The following is a 22,387-nucleotide window of genomic DNA, read 5'->3' as shown; positions in this document are numbered from 1 at the left end:
GTATTTAATATTATTTTTACTTTAATACTTCTTTCTTTTTGTTTTATACAAAATTAAACAAAAAAGACCGGAAAATGCGGAACGACATTAAAACAATGGCGTGGTGCATAGGCGGGATCTCCCGGCTGTTCTAATAATTTGGCGTTTCGTCGTATACATGACAAATTTTTCTGTTTAATAAAATTTCTCGTTTTCTCGATATAAATTTTTTAAATCAAGGTTATGTAAATATATGAATTGAATAGATTTACCGCGCGCCACGGGATATGTAGCTAGCTACTGGTATTCATAGCCGCAATGAAAATTTAAAAAATCTATTCAATCCATATCTAGATAAAAAAAAAGGTTAATTGATACATTATCATAAACCGTGGCGACAAGTCAACAAAACGTGTGAATTAAATGGTCCCTAAATTCCAGGGGTGTGAAAGTTGGGCAAAGGGGTCAAATTGTCTGAAATTTCAAAAAAAACAAATCCTAAAAGTCCAACAAAAATCTAATTAAACAAACTCTTTATAAATTGGAGGGCATTAATGTGTTTCAATAGAATTGTAAATTTCATGACGCTCGGGTCTCAAGTTTGCGCCAGGGGCAAATTTTACATAGTTTCTATAGAAAAACACATTTGTCATAATGATCAAAATTCGATTGGAAATAATACAATCGTGATTAGTGTTTGCAGTATACGACTGAAATATTTAAGAACTCGGGTGACCGTTACTTCTTTTTCTATTATCATCCAAAATCATGTATTTAGCTATCACAACTAAAAGGTAATACTTATTTATATATATCTGTATCTACGATGTCATCGTGTCTTTTCATGTGATATTTTAAGATTAGAATATATTCTTTAATTAGGTTAACATGTAGCTAGCAGTGGGTTTAAACTTTTTTTTCTTGTAATATCATGGATTACGTAAACTCTGTTTATAGATTAGTAGTTATTGCGAATAGTACAATGCTGGTTCCATCAATGTGATTAATTAACCTGCCTATAAAATAATGTATTTTAACGTAATGAATCAAAAGGAAAAACAAACAAAAATAACTAGCAGGTATTTCTATAACATCTCTTCAATGCTTTATTTCAATATCAAAGTAACTAACGACATTTCATTGATCATTACAGACGTTTACATGTTGAAACACTTATCGCTTACTAGTTAATGTTTTGTTTAATATGTCAGAATGCTTCATTTTGTTTTTCCAAGTCTGGTCAATAATTTATTGTTTTCTTGTTGTAGATATGGTGTCTCGGTGAATATCTATGGCGATAATTTAATGGGAGGTCAAGGTTCAGGTCCTTACTGGCTTAAAGATGTCACCTGTAATGGTGACGAGGAGAACCTGTTGGCTTGTCCAGATTTGAATTGGGGACCTCACTCTGACTACGACAGAGTCGCCGCAGTGATTTGCAGCAATACTGCCTTCGATGGAAACAGGGGTGAGATATAGAAATACTCGTCAACTAGATCATATATATTCCCATTGTTGATTTTTTTTCAATCTATGTTGTATGTCATTTGACTTTGAAATATAGGAAAGTAAATAATTCTTCCTACTTAGGAACCACAAAAAGCAGTTCTTAAAAAATTCAGTTAAAAGAAAGGAAAAATTATGCGATAAGTTGATTTTTAAAAAGAAATTTAGTATTTTGACGAAGTCTCGGAAAATCAGTGGTAAACTTCAACAGATTATAGTATTTGAATGTATATTCAACATACGCCTGATAATGTGTGGTTGCTCCCTACATTTTAAGAACTCATTCTTATGGTATCCTAGGCTAAAGTCAGCATCAAAATATCTTAAATGTGGTCAGTTTGGTCAAGCGGAAACAACTGGAATATCCGGTCAATATTAACTTTGGAATTTTACATGGTGTTCTATAGAATAAAACTATTTTCAAAATAATGTGACTATATTCAGGAGTTGCTTTCATATCGATAAAAAAAAACATAATGACTGTGATGTGTTGATTGCAGCTCCGTTACGACTGTCTGGTGGTAATTCGGCTTCATCGGGTGTTCTGGAGATATTTTATGCCGGTCACTGGGGCAACATTGGGTATACGACTAGCTATTTCGTGCAAGAAGACCTTGATGTCGCCTGTAGACAGTTAAACTATTCGTAAGTTAAAATGTAGACTGTCAATTTGTGGAAAATGATGTTGTCAATACTTAAAAGATTCGTTACTTGAATTGTAGAAACTCAACCAGTTCAAGATGATTATGTCGGTGGACCGCTCGAAAGCTTTGTGCAGAAAGTCAGGAAATGAGCGTGGTGGACGATTTCAGTAGGCAGTTAAACTATTCGTTAAAATGTAAAATATCGTTAGATGAAAATAATGGTGGAATTTACCAATACGACGATTTGTTAGTAAAAATCAAGAAACTCATTGAAAGAAATTGTGTCTGAAATTATTTAAACGGTTTGTAAATTATCTGTAGAAACAGATTAAGTGGGAAATGATATTTTCCGAAAGTCGTTAATATTAGAACAATAAAACTCAACCAATATATGACGTTGGTCGTTAATCAACTCGTTAGTTAGACTCATTTTGTGGGAAGTTTAAATCAGTATAGAGTTGAAAACGTAAACTCTCGTGCACATGATATAGGTACAGCTGTTGTAAGATCAAATTTTTAAACACAATCAGTGGGAAATGTTTTTATCGATATAATTAGATAAACAGTACGTTATTTGTTGGAATTTTTTGTGATACAACGTCATCTTAACTTTGTTGTTTATATTACCTAACATAATAGTTATTAAATGATGAAACTTATAAACTATTCACACCTGATGTAACATACATGCAATAACAATGGCGCAATCTGATGTCAAGGTCATAGGTGTTATGTGTGTATGATCCTGTTTAATTATTTACCACAAAATTCTGTTTTGGTTCATTTATATTCAGGGGAGGATACATAGTAGATCCCACGTTCTATCCGGATTACAAGAGAGAAATGATATGGATTTCAAAACCACAATGTTCTGGTGATGAGGATTATATCAGCGACTGTGATATATACTTTGAATGGGGAAGGGCAACAACACAACACAAGGACGTCGCCATATTGTGTGCAGATAATGACAGTAAAAAAAATGGTAGATTCATTTTAATAGTGCTTAAAATTAACGTTTGAAAGTATGGGTGTGATAATGTACAATATAATGATAGCCTAGTACTTTGGTGCATTAAAATTCAACATTTACGTGGTAATCGCGATTAAAAAGGACATTTTATACCAGCTTTCAAATCTCTTCAGCAACATCTAAAGTTTTGTCAATTAACTTTGAATTCATTAAATGGCGACAGCATTGCCAAGAAAATGAATATTAATGTTGTTTATCCTTATATAATTCATATCAGAATATGAATATAGGTGTTATAAGCATGTTCTTCGTATTTCGAGGAATAATCTCGTCAAGGTCTAAAGTATACATTATTTGTTAATATATTGTGAAGTCGAGGTTCGTTCTGAAAGTGAAAAATATTGTCAAAAAGGGTATCGATCGATACATAAATGCAACAATATAAATACTTCTTTTTACATATAAATACAGTTCATAACAATATTCCATTTTTATCTGTTCTGAACCTGGTAGACACTGTCCGCTTGGTGAATGGAGACACGCCCTACAGGGGACGTTTGGAAATCGAACGATTAGGAATGTGGGGTACTATCCTGCACATGGGATGGGACGACAAAGACGCTTCTGTTGTCTGCAGGCAGCTTGGATACAAGTGAGGTTTTCATTATTCTGTGCGATGGGATAAATCCAAGGCACTCCCCGCCCCTCCCCATGTATGTACACTTTATTTATTTAACAACAATTGCGAAGCAGGTTATGTCAACTTGTGTTAACATGCTTGTTGGCCCGGATGGAAGTGCGCGAAGGGTCTTACTGTGGGTGGAAACCGCAGTACCCGGAGAAAACCCGCGTGGTCGCGCAGGTGACCCAATACCTTTTCACGTCCGATCGGGGAATCGAACCCCGGCCGCCTAGGTAAAAGGCTAGCATGTTGCCACTGTGCCACCCGACCACCAATATGTAAGAATCCAAAGGTTTTTTTTATATAATAGGGCATGTTTATGTCTGTTGGATCAAAAACCTTAGAACATAGCAAACGGATTATACATAATAAACATGTAGCAAACATGATTTATTTAGATCCAGTGTCTATATTGGACACGTGTTACCTTGACGTAAACGACATTAAGTTATATTGTAAGATAGGCATGCGACAACACCAGGAATGTAGATTCGATTCATCTGACCACCAATATCTCATTCAGCATCTCCGTGTGCTTTTGGAACCTCTGTTTTACTCTACAATGTATCCGACGAATCAAGTAATCACTTAACCCAAAAATTTCGTAAATTCAATCTTAGGGTCTTGCGTTCTGATATAGATGAAGCCACGAGAAAAAACAAATCAAAATAACCCAAAATTTTGTTTGGGAGATTTGATTGTCAAATATTAAAACAAACTTTCAAACTTTCAGTAAAATAATGTTAGGTAGACAGGTATAAAGTTTAGTATAAATGTAAAATTATGCCATTAATAATAGACCAATTCGCTTTGTAACGGTAAACAATATGCATCTGGAGAACAATGGCTCCAAAAATCAATTATCAAGAATACGGTAGAACAGAAGTAACACAATCCAGCTTTACGAGTCAAAATCCTTCACAAACACATTAAGGTTTCCTCAACTTTCTTAAACTATAATCAATGTCATATTTGTGAAGACCTTATATAAATTCTAAATGAAACCATTAAAGCTATTCATCCAACTATTTTGACATTACGCACATCCAACAAAAGCTACTGAAAGTTTCTTTGTTTTTTTAAGCAATGGATTTGCTGTTGCGGATTACTATGGTTCTGGGGATGAACTGATGGTGATTTGGGGTAGGGATGTGGATTGCAACGGCACGGAACAGTATCTGGAGGATTGTGCAGGCGACTGGACACTGAACACGAAAGGATATCAACATTTGTATGACGTCGGAGTGATTTGTTCCTTAGAGGAATTGAACACGACAATGGAAGGTACAAGATATCTTACATGAATTATTAATTATAATTGTCTACTTCCGTGTTTTTGAGGGTATATGACGTGTATTTGATTGCGCGTACGTGTCCTTGAATGTGTTGGATATCAACTTTTTATTACTTACTTTTTTATGAGATTTTGTAAAAAAAAATAATAACAATTAGATGAGTATTTTTATAATAGTCCAATTTTTTATGTTAATGCCCGTAGCGTTAAACAACTACAGTTCTGAATACATATTGAAAACATTACATGCTCTAAACACACGCGTACATCGTACGATGTTTATTTGCCTAAATATGCGCAATTTCATTACAATCAAAACCGTCTAACATCTTCAGGTCGCCATCTTTGTCAACATGAAATCATCTGTGTGTATGAAAGAGTCTGTACTGCCAAGCTTCTAAACCTTTTATTGTTGTAGTTGTTTTACTTTAGATTGTGGGATGAATGTTGTGGTGGCGGAGGGGGTGGGTTGGGGGGTGGGGCTTAGCTTATTAATATCAATCAGATATAATTTTTGATATAACGAGGTTTACACTTTCTTATTTCTTTACTTATAATCAATTTATTTCTTTTCATAGTCCCTTCCACGATTCTTTACCGTTCATTTGTTTTAATATCTTCAAAAGTTTCTCCTCATTTCCATTAATTCAACTGTTTGTTTTTCAAACGTTTTTTTTTTCAATACATAAGTTCGTGCATGTCTCTATTATATATAAAGTCATGCTCTTTCACTTCCCTTTTGATAATAATTTTAGTTTACTGGGGCCAGACATGCAAAAGTCTTTTCCTCAATAACCCAGAGATCAAGAGACATGAAATTGGGCCTGTAGTATAGTGTGGTTAAGTGAAACAAAGTTTGTTAAATGCTTTTCTCAATAGCCAAGAGGTCCAGAGAAGCAGTTGATTGATGCAAGCCCATTGGGACTCTTGTTTGGTTGCGGTATAATTCCTTAAGCACTCTTTCTGGCGAAGGGATTTAAGGTCATTGTCACTTCTTATATTTTAAATTAAACATTAAATAACACTTTAAGTCCATTAAACCATAATTTGATCAACATCATGATGATTTATTTCCAAAGAAATATCTCGGATATGATAACATTCTGATGCTGTAACTAGCATAAGTTAGTATTAGTATGTATGTCCAGATAATAAGAATAGATATTCTAATGCCCAGACATAACCATCCAGTTCCAAAAATGTTCACCAGACCTGTCCTCTCACTCCTTTTCAGACCTATAATCACACTTACTATCAGACCTGTCCTGTCACGTCTCAGTAGACATGTCCATACAATTCTCATAAGACCTGTCCTCACACTTCTCATGAGACCCATTCTCACACATCAGACATACCCTAATACTTCCCATTATGCCTGTCCTCACACTTCTCATCAGACCTGTCCTCTCATTTCTCATCAGACCTGTCCCTACACCTCCTGTATATGTTTATTTGGATGATTTACCTGGAAGTAAAACTAATTATTTTTCTGATGAATGATATATATGTATAGTTTAAATAAAAATTAGTAGAAATGAAATTAATCACATCGGAATTGAGAACAAGAAAAGAAAACATGTTCTTTCTGTTTAATTTCAGGGGAACTCCGGATTGTTGACGGGACTCCAACGATTGGACGACTTGAGATATACATTCATGGAATATGGGGCGGTATATGTGTTAAAAAATGGAAATATTCTGCAGCAAGCGTGGCGTGCCGGCAAATGGGATTTACGTAAGTACGCTCTAATGGTATAATACTCGTCACATTGGCACGAAATTTATCCATTGAAGTATAATGATTTAGTTAAAAATTAAGTAGATATAATCCATCGTTTTGTGATTTAACTGTATACACACTTATGTTCCTTCTTATACTCTTGTGTGATATTAGCGTAATCCATTGTTTAAACATTTTTAGTTAGTATTACGGTTTTCTTCTTCGATATTTTCTCTTTGATATTCAGTTAAAGAAGAATTGTTGCAGAAATCAGTACAGTTTCTACAATATTCGAATCAAAGTTAGAGTTGTCATTTAACTGATACGATTTCTTATTTTTAAAAAGGGGACACACTTTCAAATACCAGTTACTCCAATCCACCGGAACCAAGTTTAAGCTCAAAAATATACTAATAAATCTTGGTGAAACCATTTTTTTTTTTTTTTTCTATATATTGGTTACTGATTTTACTATGAAATCAACCAATTGCTCTCATTGAATATACCAATGATTATTTGAGAGAAATACTTAATTGACAATTTGCCCTAACAAAATTAACGTCAATAGTATTTGTCGCTTTTTATTGTATGGATCATATATTGTATATATGAAAATGAAGGAATGAATAAAGAAAGCATTTCAAGGCTACATTATGATGTAAAAGATATAACCAAAGGTCGCTCAAACCTTGTATTTAACAAATGATTCTGGAAAAAATACATGTTCGCTTTTGTCGCTTTCTTTATTTCCCAGGGGTGGTATGACCATTACCATTGTGTCGGTGGGACCTGGAGAAGCTTTGGTGCAAGATTTTAGATGTATTGGAGATGAAGCTCGCTTGCTAGATTGTACCAAAGCCTACTTTTCTACTACTTCTTGCTCGTTCAGAGATCACGCAGGAGTTATGTGTTGGGATGATACAACCAATTCTACAAATGATGGTAAAGTTGTCGTTCCTGATGTCCTGCAAAATATTAAGCATTTTTAGTTTTTACTTTAAACCTACGGTGCTGACAAAAGCGGATCAAACTAGACATACAACAACATGTATTTGATCAATTTCATTTTCAAGTTGAATTAACATGTTAACTTTGTATATAAGACCTAATGTTTTTAATGTTAAGGTCCCAGGTTACTATGTCAGTGCCGCAGGATATCTAATTCAGGGTCCTACATTACGGTGTTCACAAATATTTTGTTCTTGTTGAGCCATCTGATACTGTCGCATTTCTAAGTTGCTATTACAATATATTTCTTGGATCAAAACTTAAGTACTTTAAGAGCTGTAGTTAGGAGTGAATCCTCAAATTGTACTGGACCCTGTCATAAAACAAGATATGAGTTGTGTTCACTTCACTTTTACTGTTACAAGCTCTAATTTTGATATGTCAGAAGGCACGCAGTTATTTTTTTATTGGTGACTAAAAAAACAGTCGCTAAACGGACGAATTTTAAAAAACACGGATACAGGCCACAACCAACTTTAAAGGTGGTAATTTTAATTGTATGACCACTTGGGAAAATTCTTTTGACATATTCCGGGGATGCAGACACCGAAATTGAACTGGTAGCCACCGGAATATCAAAGTAAAATAAGCCATTGTTTTCCAAACAATGTAGGTGCGCTAAGGCTACAAGGCGGACAGAATAGTTCAGAAGGATGGTTGGAAGTATATCATTTCGGAGTCTGGGGAACTGTTTATGATTATGTCACCCAGTGGTGGAAAGGCAACAATCCCCTAGTTATCTGTCGACAGCTAGGGTTCACGTAAGTTATCCTAACCTGTTAAGTATGATAACATTATAATTGAATAATCCATTCGGCTTTCTGAGCTTAAATGACACATTCGATATAGCTATTATATATAGAGGATGTACAGTGAGTGAGTTTTCATACGAGATGTTTACTGAACCAAATCTAAGAGATAATTATATGTAAGAGCCTTGGGGACGACATTGAAACATGCAGACAATATTCATCAAGTTTGATGTGCAGTTGTTGTGCGATTCTCAATTAATAATTAATGACGTAATTTCATTGTCAATTTAAGACCTCACAAAGGAGTGCTGAATGTCGTACTCATTGCAGATTCCAGGTGCATACCACAATTGATATTCACTGCATAACGTTATATGTCGAAGGTATATATTGAAAAATTAACTTGATGTCGGCAATAGTAAAGGTGTATCACCATATGAACTGAACCAAATATCATTCGGCACACAAACACCCTTCTGACTTTCCTAAACATTATGTCATCGTTTATTATTTTCTACATAATGATTCTAGTGTATACATTTTGTGATCCAGAATATTAGTTATTAGTTATTTTATGATATGATCGCTTACGAGAGTTCACAAAACATTTTAAGTTTACCAAGGGGCTCTAAAAACTAATCAGTTTAATAATTATATTCTAAAGATTATTTATAAATTATTACAATTTATATTATCCGTGTCATCCTGGATTTGCTCAATGGATGACGTTCACGTCCGCACTCTGCACTGCTAGAATACTGCATGTTATAACGGAATTAAAAGCTGTGTCACGGTGACCTTCCAGATTAAACAACAAGACAAGTCTAGTTTGACGATAACAAAGAAAGCTGGATATCGCGATATCGTTAAGTTGGCTAGATTTGAACATGGTTTCGCTCTTCTGTGAACCTAGCAATTCGTTAGCGTAATTTCAACAAGGATGTTTAAGTGTATCAATACCACATTTTCATTATAGAAGCGGTAGAGCGTTGTTTAATAATTTCTTCGGACAAGATGACGGACCTGTTTGGATGAGCGATGTACAGTGTGTAGGTAATGAGTCTATGCTGGTCGAATGTCCATTTGGAGGCTGGGGTGTCCAGGAACTATTTCCGATCGCGGCATTATCCAGGGACCTCCGACATGGAATTGGTATTATTTGCAGTGACTTGGAACATTATTCGGGTAAGTTGGCTTACATTTTCAAAACAATTGCTGAATAATTAATTTTTCTTTTTTTTTCATGGTAAATACTCAAATGTGATTTGTCGAAAAATTCTTTTCATTCTTTTCCGAAATTCCGAAAATTGGCGCCAAAAATGTGACGTCACAATACGACAATTGACGTTGCGTATTGATTTGAGAAAAAATAATCACAAATAAAACTCGTAAAATTGTACATAAAACATGTTTTTAATTAGAAAAAGACAATAAACTGAAATTGATTATAAGCATTAAGGTTTGTTTTTTTTTTTTATTTTCATCGGGGTATGAAAAGATTTTTTTTTGCAAACTTTGTAAAATACACTACGCCAAAAAAATCTTTTCATACCCCGATGAAATTTTAAAAAAATCAACCTCAATGCTTAAATGAAATGAACCATATGCTAAAAAAATGATAATAACACTTACCTTACGCGGTAGTTTTCCATTAATATGGATTGTGCGGAGAATGGAAAATAAAACACAACATTTTACAACAAATGCGAAGCATCGGTAGTTGTGGTGTGTACCAGTGTGCCGTCTGACCATTCTCACTTTTCTATTTTGTACTAAAATGTGTTTTCTATTCTGTTCGTTCTCCTGATAGTTATTGCCCTTTCATAATTATTCAATTCTCCGCATGATTAAATATCATTTCACAGAAGCAGACGACATGTATGGTGACATCCGACTGGCATCAGGGTCATCGGAAAAATCTGGTCGTATAGAGGTTTATGGACCAACTGGGTATGGCACGATACGGAAGGATGCCATTTCCTCTGAATCATACGAGGTTATTTGCAACCAGCTTGGATGGAGGTACGTATCTGGATGAAATCAACTTTTATTTCAATCATCAGTTTACTTAAAGCAATAATAAAAAGTAATGTTAAAGACAAGACAAAAGATAAAAGGAAGGCTTTAATTACCAATACCGGTATTTCAGCCATATAACAAAGCATCGTAAGCTTGAGTTGCAGCATTAAAGCTGACGTTTGAACTCGTTAGTCAGAGTCGTTATGTCAACCCTGGATAATACCAAGAGCTATCTTATTGATGGACGTTACGTATTTGTTTGACCAGTTCCCCTCTCCCTGTCTCATTATGAATGTGGAGTGGATCTTGTCGTGACATCTTCTCATACAATTTTAATCCAAAAGAGCTCTTTACTAGCTTGCATATCAAGCAAGCACACACTGAAGTTATGCAACTATCTTCATTATGCTTATTATAATAGAAGCTTGTCATTATACGGAGTATAGGAGGACTCCGCCTACCAAAATATATCGATGTGCTATAATATGATATGAATTGTAAGAAGGACAACTAAATAATGGAATGTCGGTATCCTTTTACCAGGGGTATAGGAGGGCATTTTCTGGTGAGACAATATTGATATCATATTATACTCAATACAGGAGAAAACAGCACATGGCCACACAAGATCAAAGTCCTTTTATCCGTATTGTTGGCACAAATAATCTGGTAACACTAGATCAATTGTAAAGCAGGAAATAATATAGTAAAAAAACTATCGAGGTAGTGTCTTAATAATTTAGAAGAGATATGAACTGGAAAACATATATCTCCCTGACAATTTCATATATACTTAAACACTGACTATCTTGGCTGTCTATTCCCAACTTACAGTAATTTAGTAAAATCTTTCGAAATCAATCGAAGAGTATAAAAGGATAATCTGAGATATGATGGTGGATCGATTGCTCATTCATGGGCATTAAATTGGATATTATCCCAGTTATATTAGGGTTATGAGAATGATTTTGGATGCTTAAGCAATTCATCAACTCTGTTGACGCTCACGAATTATTTTGGAAACATATCAAAAAGTGTTTTCCTACAATAAAGAATTCCTGTTTTCTCCTTTGTAGCACGCCGCAAATAGATGACAGTTTTGGCCCAGGCACAGGAATGGTATGGCTGTTCGTGGTGAACTGTAACGGAGACGAGGAAAGATTTGAGTACTGTAAATCATCCGGATGGGGTCTGTACGCAAGAACCAATCACGCGAAGGATACAGGTGTGACCTGTGTATAAACACAGGATGATTGGTGAGCATTCAAGGATTGAACTGCTTTTATTGATCACTTCTGATTTAAAATCCCATTTCTATATTGACTGAGGTCATATTTCTCTGCTTCACTCGTCCACGAGTCCTGTCAACCGCCTACCCATGTTCTTCTGCTTAAAAGATAATACATGTAACAATTGAATACACGACATGAATAATCAATATGATATATTTGATACATATAAACATGAGGATATAACATATAACACATGCTAGATTTAATTTTCTACGGAAGGCTTATTTTCCTTTCATTTACTTTGCCTCGGATGTATATTTCTTGCACCAATTGGCAGTTAAGAGCTGGTAACGGCCACCTTCAGCTGGTAGGGTCATTTAGTAGCAATGCCCTAAAGTTATAAATATATAGAGGTTACACAAACGAGTGGTTGTTGTATATGGTATTCCGTTCACTTGAGTTAGTTTAGTTACGAAAACACGACCTTTAGATTTAACTAACGAAATTAAAAGAAATACCATATACATGTACGATGACCACGAGTGTGTGCGACTTGTTTCAATCACAATGCCAGGTGTAAGGATATGGCCTAGATTGAACTGTCGCGAAGTGATATGTCAATTACAATAAGCTAAAAACCATTCCAACTAATAAGCAGGTTTATTCTTTTCAAAGCAAATATCTATTTTTTGAAAAATATAACAAAAACAACTGCGAAATACTTCTTTTGCGTAATCATTACCGGGACATTGTGAAGCAGCCTACAAGTGTTAGCCAATCAAATTGCATTGAGCAATGTGATCAAAATATAATTCCGGTCAAAAGTCGCCTTATCAACCCATCAATTTTTTTTTTACAGTTTTATCCACGTGTGGTATAAATTGAATGTTATTCAGCAATTGTAATGATTATTTCATGCCTTAGGAGTTGAAAAGCACCCAACTATTGTGGTAGAAACACATATCCCTTTTAATATCTCAGTCAGTGTGGTATTGTGTTAAAGTGTCCCTAAATGTCCAGTGAATCACTTCGTTTGTCATTCTGTGGTGATGGTCAGTGTAGTAAAGTTGTCATTTGCCGTTTATGTTCAGTGAATCACTGTTAGTTATTCTGTAGTTATGGTCAGTGTATCATAACGATAACTCTGTTTTTACTAAGGTACATGTAAACTTTGTCTTCTTCCTTTGCAGCTAAAAAGGTAAATAAAAACAATCATATACCTGTATACTTCTGTATATGCAAATATTGGTTTGTGTAATTACGTTGTCAGCATTTTTTTTTTAATGAAATTACGGAATCTTTCAAAAGCTATATTAGTTCTTATATAAGGCTTCTGAAATGTAAGCAAAACATTTATTTTAAATCATTTCGAGTGACAGCGTTTAGTTGTTGAAGCATTTCGGAATATTTAAGTAACCCTGGGCAAGCCGTTAGGAATTTACTATATGTTAACTTATACTAACTGATTACCTACTATCAATGTATGTATTATATTCTTGCATACTTTATTGATGTAAATGTGTCAAGAAAATAATAAGAAATCAACACAAAACGTTACGGTCGAGCTGAAACCTATATGGAGAATTTTTTTTTTTTAAACATTATACATTTCGGAACATTATAGTTATTTTCCTGGGAGTATTGATTTGATTAATAAAGGAAGATTACCTTTGCCTTTAACTTTATTTAGTACATTACCTTTTATAACATCATTTGTTTATATATAATTATTGTCGGATTTATTAACTTTCTCACTTTCTTGTCACATTTAACTGTTGGATAAGCCACTTTACTTAAGCGAAAAAGACAAACATACGAGCCTAATACTTTGGTGTGCATCAAGCGAATATCCAGGTTGTCGCACAGTGAAATTAACTGCCTTTGAAATGTGATATTTAAAATAGCACACCAGCTTTGCGATTGGTCTAGTTATTTTCCTGGTACCAATCGAATGGCTAGTTGAATGTCATTGCTTGGATGTTTTGGTTTTTAATTTTATATTTTGAAGTTAAAATGAAACACATGAAAAAAAGAGGCCCTGCCTCCGTATTTTGTAAGTAACTTGATAAAAAATTAGACTACAAGTCATTTTTTGATAAGACTATCTAAATGTTACTGACTTATTAATAGATTATTGTTATTAGTAATATGTTATTATATAATAAAACGTTCATCAATGTTACCATGTTGTTTTATTTTTGTGAGAACGGTTAAAAATGTACTGTAAACGTACATATTTTAGCGGTAATTTTATTTTAGCGCTTTTCGCGCTGGAAGCCTTGCGCTAAATTATGATTGCGCTAATTACTTTTTGTACGTTCTATTTCTATAGAAATTTCTGTGGATGCGCTAATTCATCATTGCGCTAACTGGCTAAAATCTGCAAATGCGCTAAAATTTGATTGCGCTAAATAAGTACGTTTACAGTATATCATATACAAAAGTTCAAAAGTGAGAGCGGAAAGAGAAGTTTATAACTATAAATATATGAATTATTGACAAAAATAGGTAATGTAAATGTGCTAAATCCACCAAAACGATTAATAATGATCGATTGAAAACAAAAAGGCTATCGTATGTTTAATGCCAATTAATGTCAAAATTAACCAACGTTTAGCTTTCACCAGCCTCCAGCTGGTCTAAGCGAGTAAGGTAACCGTTTTATTTAATATCATACAATGTTAAACATTTTATGACGGTATGGAAAACTGTATTACGTTTCTCCACGCTAAACGTCATAGCCTGCAATGAAAAAATATACGATAACTAGCCTCCAGAATGATAGTTTAGTCATAGTGAATGGAGGCCGTATATGAATATTTTGCTTTATTATTGCCAAGTTAATTTGTTAGATATAACGTGTATAATCTGAGTCAAAAACAGGATGATGAAAATTTTACATTGTCATCCAAGGAAAACACAAATGTTTCTTGTGTGCAATATATAAAAATACTTTTGGATAATGATAAACATATGTATTGAATCATCTCCCGGGAGGCTGTAAAGTCAGGAACGTTTCCGTCGACAAATATATACACGCGAAAAAAGAAAAGAAATGTAAGTTTATTTTCGAGTTATCAAGATTCTTTAGTAATTTGTTCATAATATGGGTTTCTCGTTTATTTTGTCATTACTGAATACCTTTTGATGATTCTTTTAAGATTTTGAAAGATTTCAAATATTCATAATAAAACCATATTAGATAAGAAAATGTGACAATATGGTACAATTTATACCAATTTAACCACTCCGACATCAAATAATATGCAATATGGTACAATTTATACCAATTTAACCACTCAAACCTCAAATAATATGGCAATATGGTATATTTGATACCAATTAAACCACTCCCATACCAGGACAACATGCTACAATGTATACCAATCTTACTAACCTGACATCAGATAATATGGCAATATGGTATAATGTATACCAATCTTACTATCCTGACATCAGATAATATGACAATATGGTACAATGTATACCAATCTTACTATCCCGACATCAGGTAATATGGCAATATGGTACAATGTATACCAATCTTACTATCCTGACATCAGATAATATGGCAATATGGTACAATGTATACCAATCTTACTAACCTGACATCAGATAATATGGCAATATGGTACAATGTATACCAATCTTACTATCCCGACATCAGATAATATGACAATATGGTACAATGTATACCAATCTTACTATCCCGACATCAGATAATATGACAATATGGTACAATGTATACCAATCTTACTATCCTGACATCAGATAATATGGCAATATGGTACAATGTATACCAATCTTACTAACCTGACATCAGATAATATGACAATATGGTACAATGTATACCAATCTTACTATCCCGACATCAGATAATATGGCAATATGGTACAATGTATACCAATCTTACTAACCTGACATCAGATAATATGACAATATGGTACAATGTATACCAATCTTACTATCCCGACATCAGATAATATGGCAATATGGTACAATCTATACCATTCTTTCTAGTCTGACATCAGAAAATATGGCAATATGGTACAATGTATACCAATCTTACTAACCTGACATCAGGTAATATGGCAATATGGTACAATGTATACCAATCTTACTATCCCGACATCAGATAATATGACAATATGGTACAATGTATACCAATCTTACTTACCTGACATCAGGTAATATGGCAATATGGTACAATGTATACCAATCTTACTATCCCGACATCAGATAATATGACAACATGGTATAATGTATACCAATCTTACTATCCTGACATCAGATAATATGACAACATGGTATAATGTATACCAATCTTACTATCCCGACATCAGATAATATGGCAATATGGTACAATGTATACCAATCTTACTATCCCGACATCAGATAATATGGCAATATGGTACAATGTATACCAATCTTACTATCCTGACATCAGATAATATGGCAATATGGTACAATGTATACCAATCTTACTATCCCGACATCAGGTAATATGGCAATATGGTACAATGTATACCAATCTTACTAACCCGACTTCAGATAATATGGCAATATGGTACAATGTATACCAATCTTACTATCCCGACATCAGAATATATGACAATATGGTACAATGTATACCAATCGTACTATCCCGACATCAGAAAATATGGCAATATGGTACAATGTATACCAATCTTACTATCCCGACATCAGATAATATGGCAATATGGTACAATGTATACCAATTTTACTATCCCGACATCAGATAATATGACAATATGGTACAATGTATACCAATCTTACTATCCCGACATCAGATAATATGACAATATGGTACAATGTATACCAATCTTACTTACCTGACATCAGGTAATATGACAATATGGTACAATGTATACCAATCTTACTAACCTGACATCAGATAATATGACAATATGGTACAATGTATACCAATCTTACTAACCTGACATCAGATAATATGGCAATATGGTACAATGTATACCAATCTTACTAACCTGACATCAGATAATATGGCAATATGGTATAATGTATACCAATCTTACTATCTCGACATCAGGTAATATGACAATATGGTACAATGTATACCAATCTTACTATCCCGACATCAGATAATATGACAATATGGTACAATGTATACCAATCTTACTAACCTGACATCAGATAATATGGCAATATGGTACAATGTATACCAATCTTACTATCCCGACATCAGAAAATATGGCAATATGGTACAATGTATACCAATCTTACTAACCTGACATCAGATAATATGACAATATGGTACAATGTATACCAATCTTACTATCCCGTCATCAGATAATATGACAATATGGTACAATGTATACCAATCTTACTATCCTGACATCAGGTAATATGGCAATATGGCACAATGTATACCAATCTTACTATCCCGACATCAGGTAATATGACAATATGGTACAATGTATACCAATCTTACTATTCCGACATCAGATAATATGACAATATGGTACAATGTATACCAATCTTACTATTCCGACATCAGATAATATGACAATATGGTACAATGTATACCAATCTTACTAACCTGACATCAGATAATATGGCAATATGGTACAATGTATACCAATCTTACTATCCTGACATCAGATAATATGGCAATATGGTACAATGTATACCAATCTTACTATCCCGACATCAGATAATATGACAATATGGTACAATGTATACCAATCTTACTAACCTGACATCAGATGATATGGCAATATGGTACAATGTATACCAATCTTACTAACCTGACATCAGATAATATGGCAATATGGTACAATGTATACCAATCTTACTATCCCGACATCAGATAATATGGCAATATGGTACAATGTATACCAATCTTACTATCCTGACATCAGATAATATGACAATATGGTACAATGTATACCAATCTTACTATCCCGACATCAGGTAATATGGCAATATGGTACAATGTATACCAATCTTACTAACCTGACATCAGATAATATGGCAATATGGTACAATGTATACCAATCTTACTATCCTGACATCAGATAATATGGCAATATGGTACAATGTATACCAATCTTACTATCCCGACATCAGGTAATATGACTGTTACGTGTAAACTTCACCGAGCTCAAATGAACACCGGTGTCTGAAAATTATTTTTCATTTAATTAACTGTATGTAACTTGTTGTAAATATTTTATTGCAAATATAGATATCTACTGTACTTGTGAGGATGGAACGTGAAAGGATGTCATGGATTGAATGCAGGTTAGAGGGCGATAACTCTATTAAAACACGACTAGAACAGCTATTCAACATGATACTTTAATAACTATCTAGATTTCAGATGTCCTGTTCCCAGTCCCTGTCTGGCCGTGTCCCCCTCTCATTTTACATGTGGACTCCACTTTGGGGCCATATCTATAATAGGAAGGAGTGATGAAATATATCCTGCCCGCGCTGTCAATTGGACTCGCTACCTTTAGCTCTACAAGAGGACATTCCATTCTGCATTGTATAGCAATAGACTGAGGGAAATTACTGCGATTCTGAGCTAGTACTTAGCAAGTTTGTCCGTCTTCTTTAGTATCATCCCGTGTTTAACCTGTTATGTTCGGGTCAGTAATATGTTACAGGTAGCGGAGATAAACTAAGGTACCCAATACAATGCTATATATGCATTATCTACTAACAGTTACCCCTCAAATGGGATACAATTGGGTTTGTTGTTTTTTTTTACAAAACAAAAGGGTCATGTTTGCAAGCTTGTTCATGGCAACTCCCAGTTTTAAAAGTAATATTTTCCGAATTTGATTGATTGAGTTTTTTGCTTTTTAGTGGAATGCTTAAACAATTAAAATGTGTTTCAGGCTATTAATTTACTAGTAACTACTTTAATACTTATCTTAACTTAATTCTAAGCAGTAGCAAGGAAGCGCAAAAGTAGAAGTTCACTAAACTAGTTTCTGCCTGTTGAACAATCACCATCATATTAGTCAAACATGATTATTTCGCCGAAGGATATACGATTCTTTCAAGCTCAAGCTAAAACATAATCTTACCGATCCAGAAATTTCCAAGTAGATTTCCAAAACCGTTCTTGTAGTCTGCCCAGTTACGATAGAAATCAACGTCTCCATTTGTCCACCTCTGTATCGCCTTTGCAAATTTTGATAAACATATTTGAGACAGTTAAGACAGAAACTGACAATTATCATCCTAAAAAGTTAATGAATGTCGTTATAATTACCAAGGGATACCATTAAGATGTACTTTGATTAATATGTGCTCTAAGCCGCATGTGGGAGGTTATGTATTTGACGTATATGAAATATCCTTTGCAGCCTAACGGGATTTTCAAATGAAAGAAACAAATATTCTGGACAAAGCAGTCCTCAGATTCCATATTCCGCCTTACATAATGAGTATACGTATAAGAAAATTGTCTTGACTTTTAAATAAAGATATATTTGTTTAAAATGTGTCTTCGTCCTTACAGTTCAGTGTATACTGGCGACGCTCACGTCTTTGAACACATCGATATCTGTGCCTCCTGTTGGGGTAATTTGGTGGACACTGGAGCCGTCGTTTGCGCATTTGATTACAGTGAAACACAATAAGGTTGTAAGCATTCCCATTGGTCATCATTACCCTAAAATTCTAGGAACTTTGAATGAATATCGAGTTAATAGTGACATATAATAACCAAGAGACCAAGATATAGAAAAATTAACAATAGGGAGATTGAAATGATCACGTATCTGATGCTAAGATTACCGGTAATGTATTATTTTGTCTGCAAAAAGACGCTTACATTTGTACGTTTAGAGTAATACATTGTTGAACTGGTTACATCAGCATTCTTCTCCTCGGTAACTAGGCTAAAGTAGATGTCACACCTTCCGCTGATCTCCGTGTACGAGAACGAGGCACAATCTTTGTTGGAACAATAGTTTGGACACTCTATGCAGTTGGGATTCCTTTCTTTGAACGGAGTATATTCACAGTGCGAAATTCGACAGCGGTTGTGAATACCTGATTTTTTTTTGGAAAATTGTACGAAAACGAAAGAACAGATGCTCGTATGGAACCTATGCAGGGTAGAACACTCGCGCGTGACCCACAATGCATAGTTGAAACGTTTGCTGGTTTATACGCAGATAACAAGATTATTGATGACTACATATTGTAATTCAAAATTTAAGAAAACCTGGATAACGTATTTATTTTTCAGGAAACTGAAGCGGCAATAGTATGCAGATGAAAATCATAACAGCTCCTCGGGCTGATATGATAACTAAAGATTAGAATATAATCGCATTGGAGGGAGAAGCTGTCGTTGAAATTATCCAAAGTTTAATGAAATGAACACCATCCGAACAGGATGTATTTCGAAAACGTGGAACCCTCGCCCCCAAAATGCAAAGGTCAAAATAGAAATTAAACTTTCGGGATCATCTTTAAGAATAAACCATATGAAAGCGGAAATAATTAGAATAACCGAAGTAAAACCAAAAATAATATCACAGACTACACTATATTCGATAAAATATTGATAACAATACTGGTAGAGGTACATGTATGATTCTTTACGTAATCAAAAGGCTTCCAGCAAAAGAAATTAAACCATAAACACAACTTCATGAAAACATTTGTGGAAATACCATTGAACGTACAAGACAAACTTTTAATTGGTCTGAAATATTGATCATATAACGGACCAGACGAGATTAATGACAACTTAAGAAATTCTATAAACGAAGGCTAAGGCAAGGCTACTCTCAACTTCTCATCACGAGATACTTCAACTACCCTAACATAAACTGGAACTCTTGGAATACCAATGGCAACAGCTCAGAAACACATGAGTTTGTACAGTGTTTACCGGATAATTATCTATTTCAAGTTATTGACAAACCTACAAGGTGGCGAGGAAACGACAAGCCATCCATTTTGGACCTAGTGTTACCCAACAACGAAAACATTATTTGGTCAATAGAACATCGGAGCCAACTAGGAAAGAGTGATTACAGAGACATCGATATGAACTTATATAGGGATTGGATTTCACTTTTATGTTAACAATGCTTTTATGGAGCAATTCCTCTAAGAATATATTCTATGGGGCGCGCTAGCGCCCCATTTAGAATATATTCTGAGAGGAATTGCTCCATAAAAGCATGGTTAACATAAAAGTGAAATCCAATCCCTATATTTACACTTACGGATGTTGTTTCTATAAGTCTTTGTGATTACAATATTTTTTCTTTGTAAATAAAAAAAAATCATATAAAAGTCGGGACACAGTGGGAGGAGTCAATTATTAGAACAGCCAATGGTGACGCTTCACAACAAATTGAGACTTTTTTCCCGCGTTAAAAAATAGTTCTGTTTTTTATTATGATATTAACATAAATAACAAAAACATTTTGATAGATTATCATATTTAATATTGTCAAACATGTTGTTTTTATACATTTAACAATGGTAAACAAACCCTTTGTAACTTAAATTGCAAATGTAAACAAAGCCATGTGCTTGGCGAAAGAAGTTCCCGTACCCTGTCATATTTTCATACGCAAGTTCAAAGGTCAATGTTTCCATGCAAGAATGGTAAACAAATCGGCCTGGTATTGTTATATAGTGACAAAACTTTGCAAGTGTAGATATAATGTAATACAACGGTTAAGAGCAGAACAAGAAGAAAAATAATTATGACAAGGCGATTTATGAAACAATAACAGAATAAATATTGAAAATTGAAAAATGGGAAATGGAGTTAAAAGAACAAAATGCATTCAATGAAACTTTTCTGATATTCAAGTTGCAGATACAGGATATTGTGAACAAGTGTATGCCAACAGAGTTAAAACTGGCGTAAAATAACAAACATACATTTCCCATGTACCACAATAAACATTAGAAAAAAAACAAAACTGAACAACCGACTTTCAAAACAAGTGGTGTCTACATCAGATCCTGATGACAAAAGAAGAAACAACAGGGTGAGAAACCAGACTGAAACGGTGAAACGGAAATTACACAAGGACAATGATAAAACAAGGGCAGAAAAAGCAAAAAACAAATCCAAAAATGATATGGAAATATATAAACTCAGAATCAAAAACAAATGTAGAAATCGGAGATCTATATGAAAATCCAAGCAAAAATAAGCCGAGGAAATTATCTATGGACAAACAAAAAGCAGAAATACTTGCTAGCTATTTCTAAAGCGTATTTGTTAAAGAAGAGGACGGGGAGACTACAACCCTACCACCTGAAGAAATCCGAAACATCATGTTAGAACTCACGATCACCAGCGACATTGTTATGAAGATACTAAATAATCAGGGACCAAAGAAATCTCCAGGACTAGACAACGTGCCTTCCGGATTTTTTGAAAATGTCCTCCTTCGCTCTTGCTCGTCCTCTTGCTATAAAATTCAACCAATCACTAAAAAGGGATCTGCTCACGAATATTGGAAAAGAGCTCAAGTATGCGCTATACACAAGAAGGGAGACAAATACGTTTCAGGGAACTATCTAGACCTGGCAGTTTGA

The 22,387-nt window shown here is 34.3% G+C and overlaps 1 protein-coding gene across 1 annotated transcript; it reads left to right on the top strand.

Annotated features, from left to right (window-relative positions):
- Positions 1–747: 747 nt before the first annotated feature.
- Positions 748–22,387, top strand: LOC117344767 (neurotrypsin-like). Its single transcript, XM_033907594.1, has 9 exons — positions 748–773; positions 1,248–1,447; positions 1,986–2,130; positions 4,869–5,068; positions 6,678–6,813; positions 9,535–9,743; positions 10,424–10,580; positions 11,654–11,802; positions 22,074–22,387. The coding sequence occupies exons 1-9, from the start codon at positions 748–750 to the stop codon at positions 22,385–22,387; spliced, it is 1,536 nt and encodes a 511-aa protein (XP_033763485.1).

The sequence above is a fragment of the Pecten maximus genome, chromosome 16 (genome assembly GCF_902652985.1).
Source record: "Pecten maximus chromosome 16, xPecMax1.1, whole genome shotgun sequence".
Classification (NCBI taxonomy): domain Eukaryota; kingdom Metazoa; phylum Mollusca; class Bivalvia; order Pectinida; family Pectinidae; genus Pecten; species Pecten maximus.
The sequence above is the reverse complement of the archived record's forward strand: the minus strand, read 5'-3'. Positions and strand labels throughout refer to the sequence as shown.

Bases quoted from the DNA above. Each gene is read 5' to 3' on its own strand.
- LOC117344767 (XM_033907594.1), top strand. From the start codon at position 748: ATGTATTTAGCTATCACAACTAAAAG. The intron at 1,448-1,985 runs GTGAGATATAGA...TGTTGATTGCAG, and splicing joins TGCCTTCGATGGAAACAGGG to CTCCGTTACGACTGTCTGGT. The intron at 9,744-10,423 runs GTAAGTTGGCTT...ATCATTTCACAG, and splicing joins TGACTTGGAACATTATTCGG to AAGCAGACGACATGTATGGT.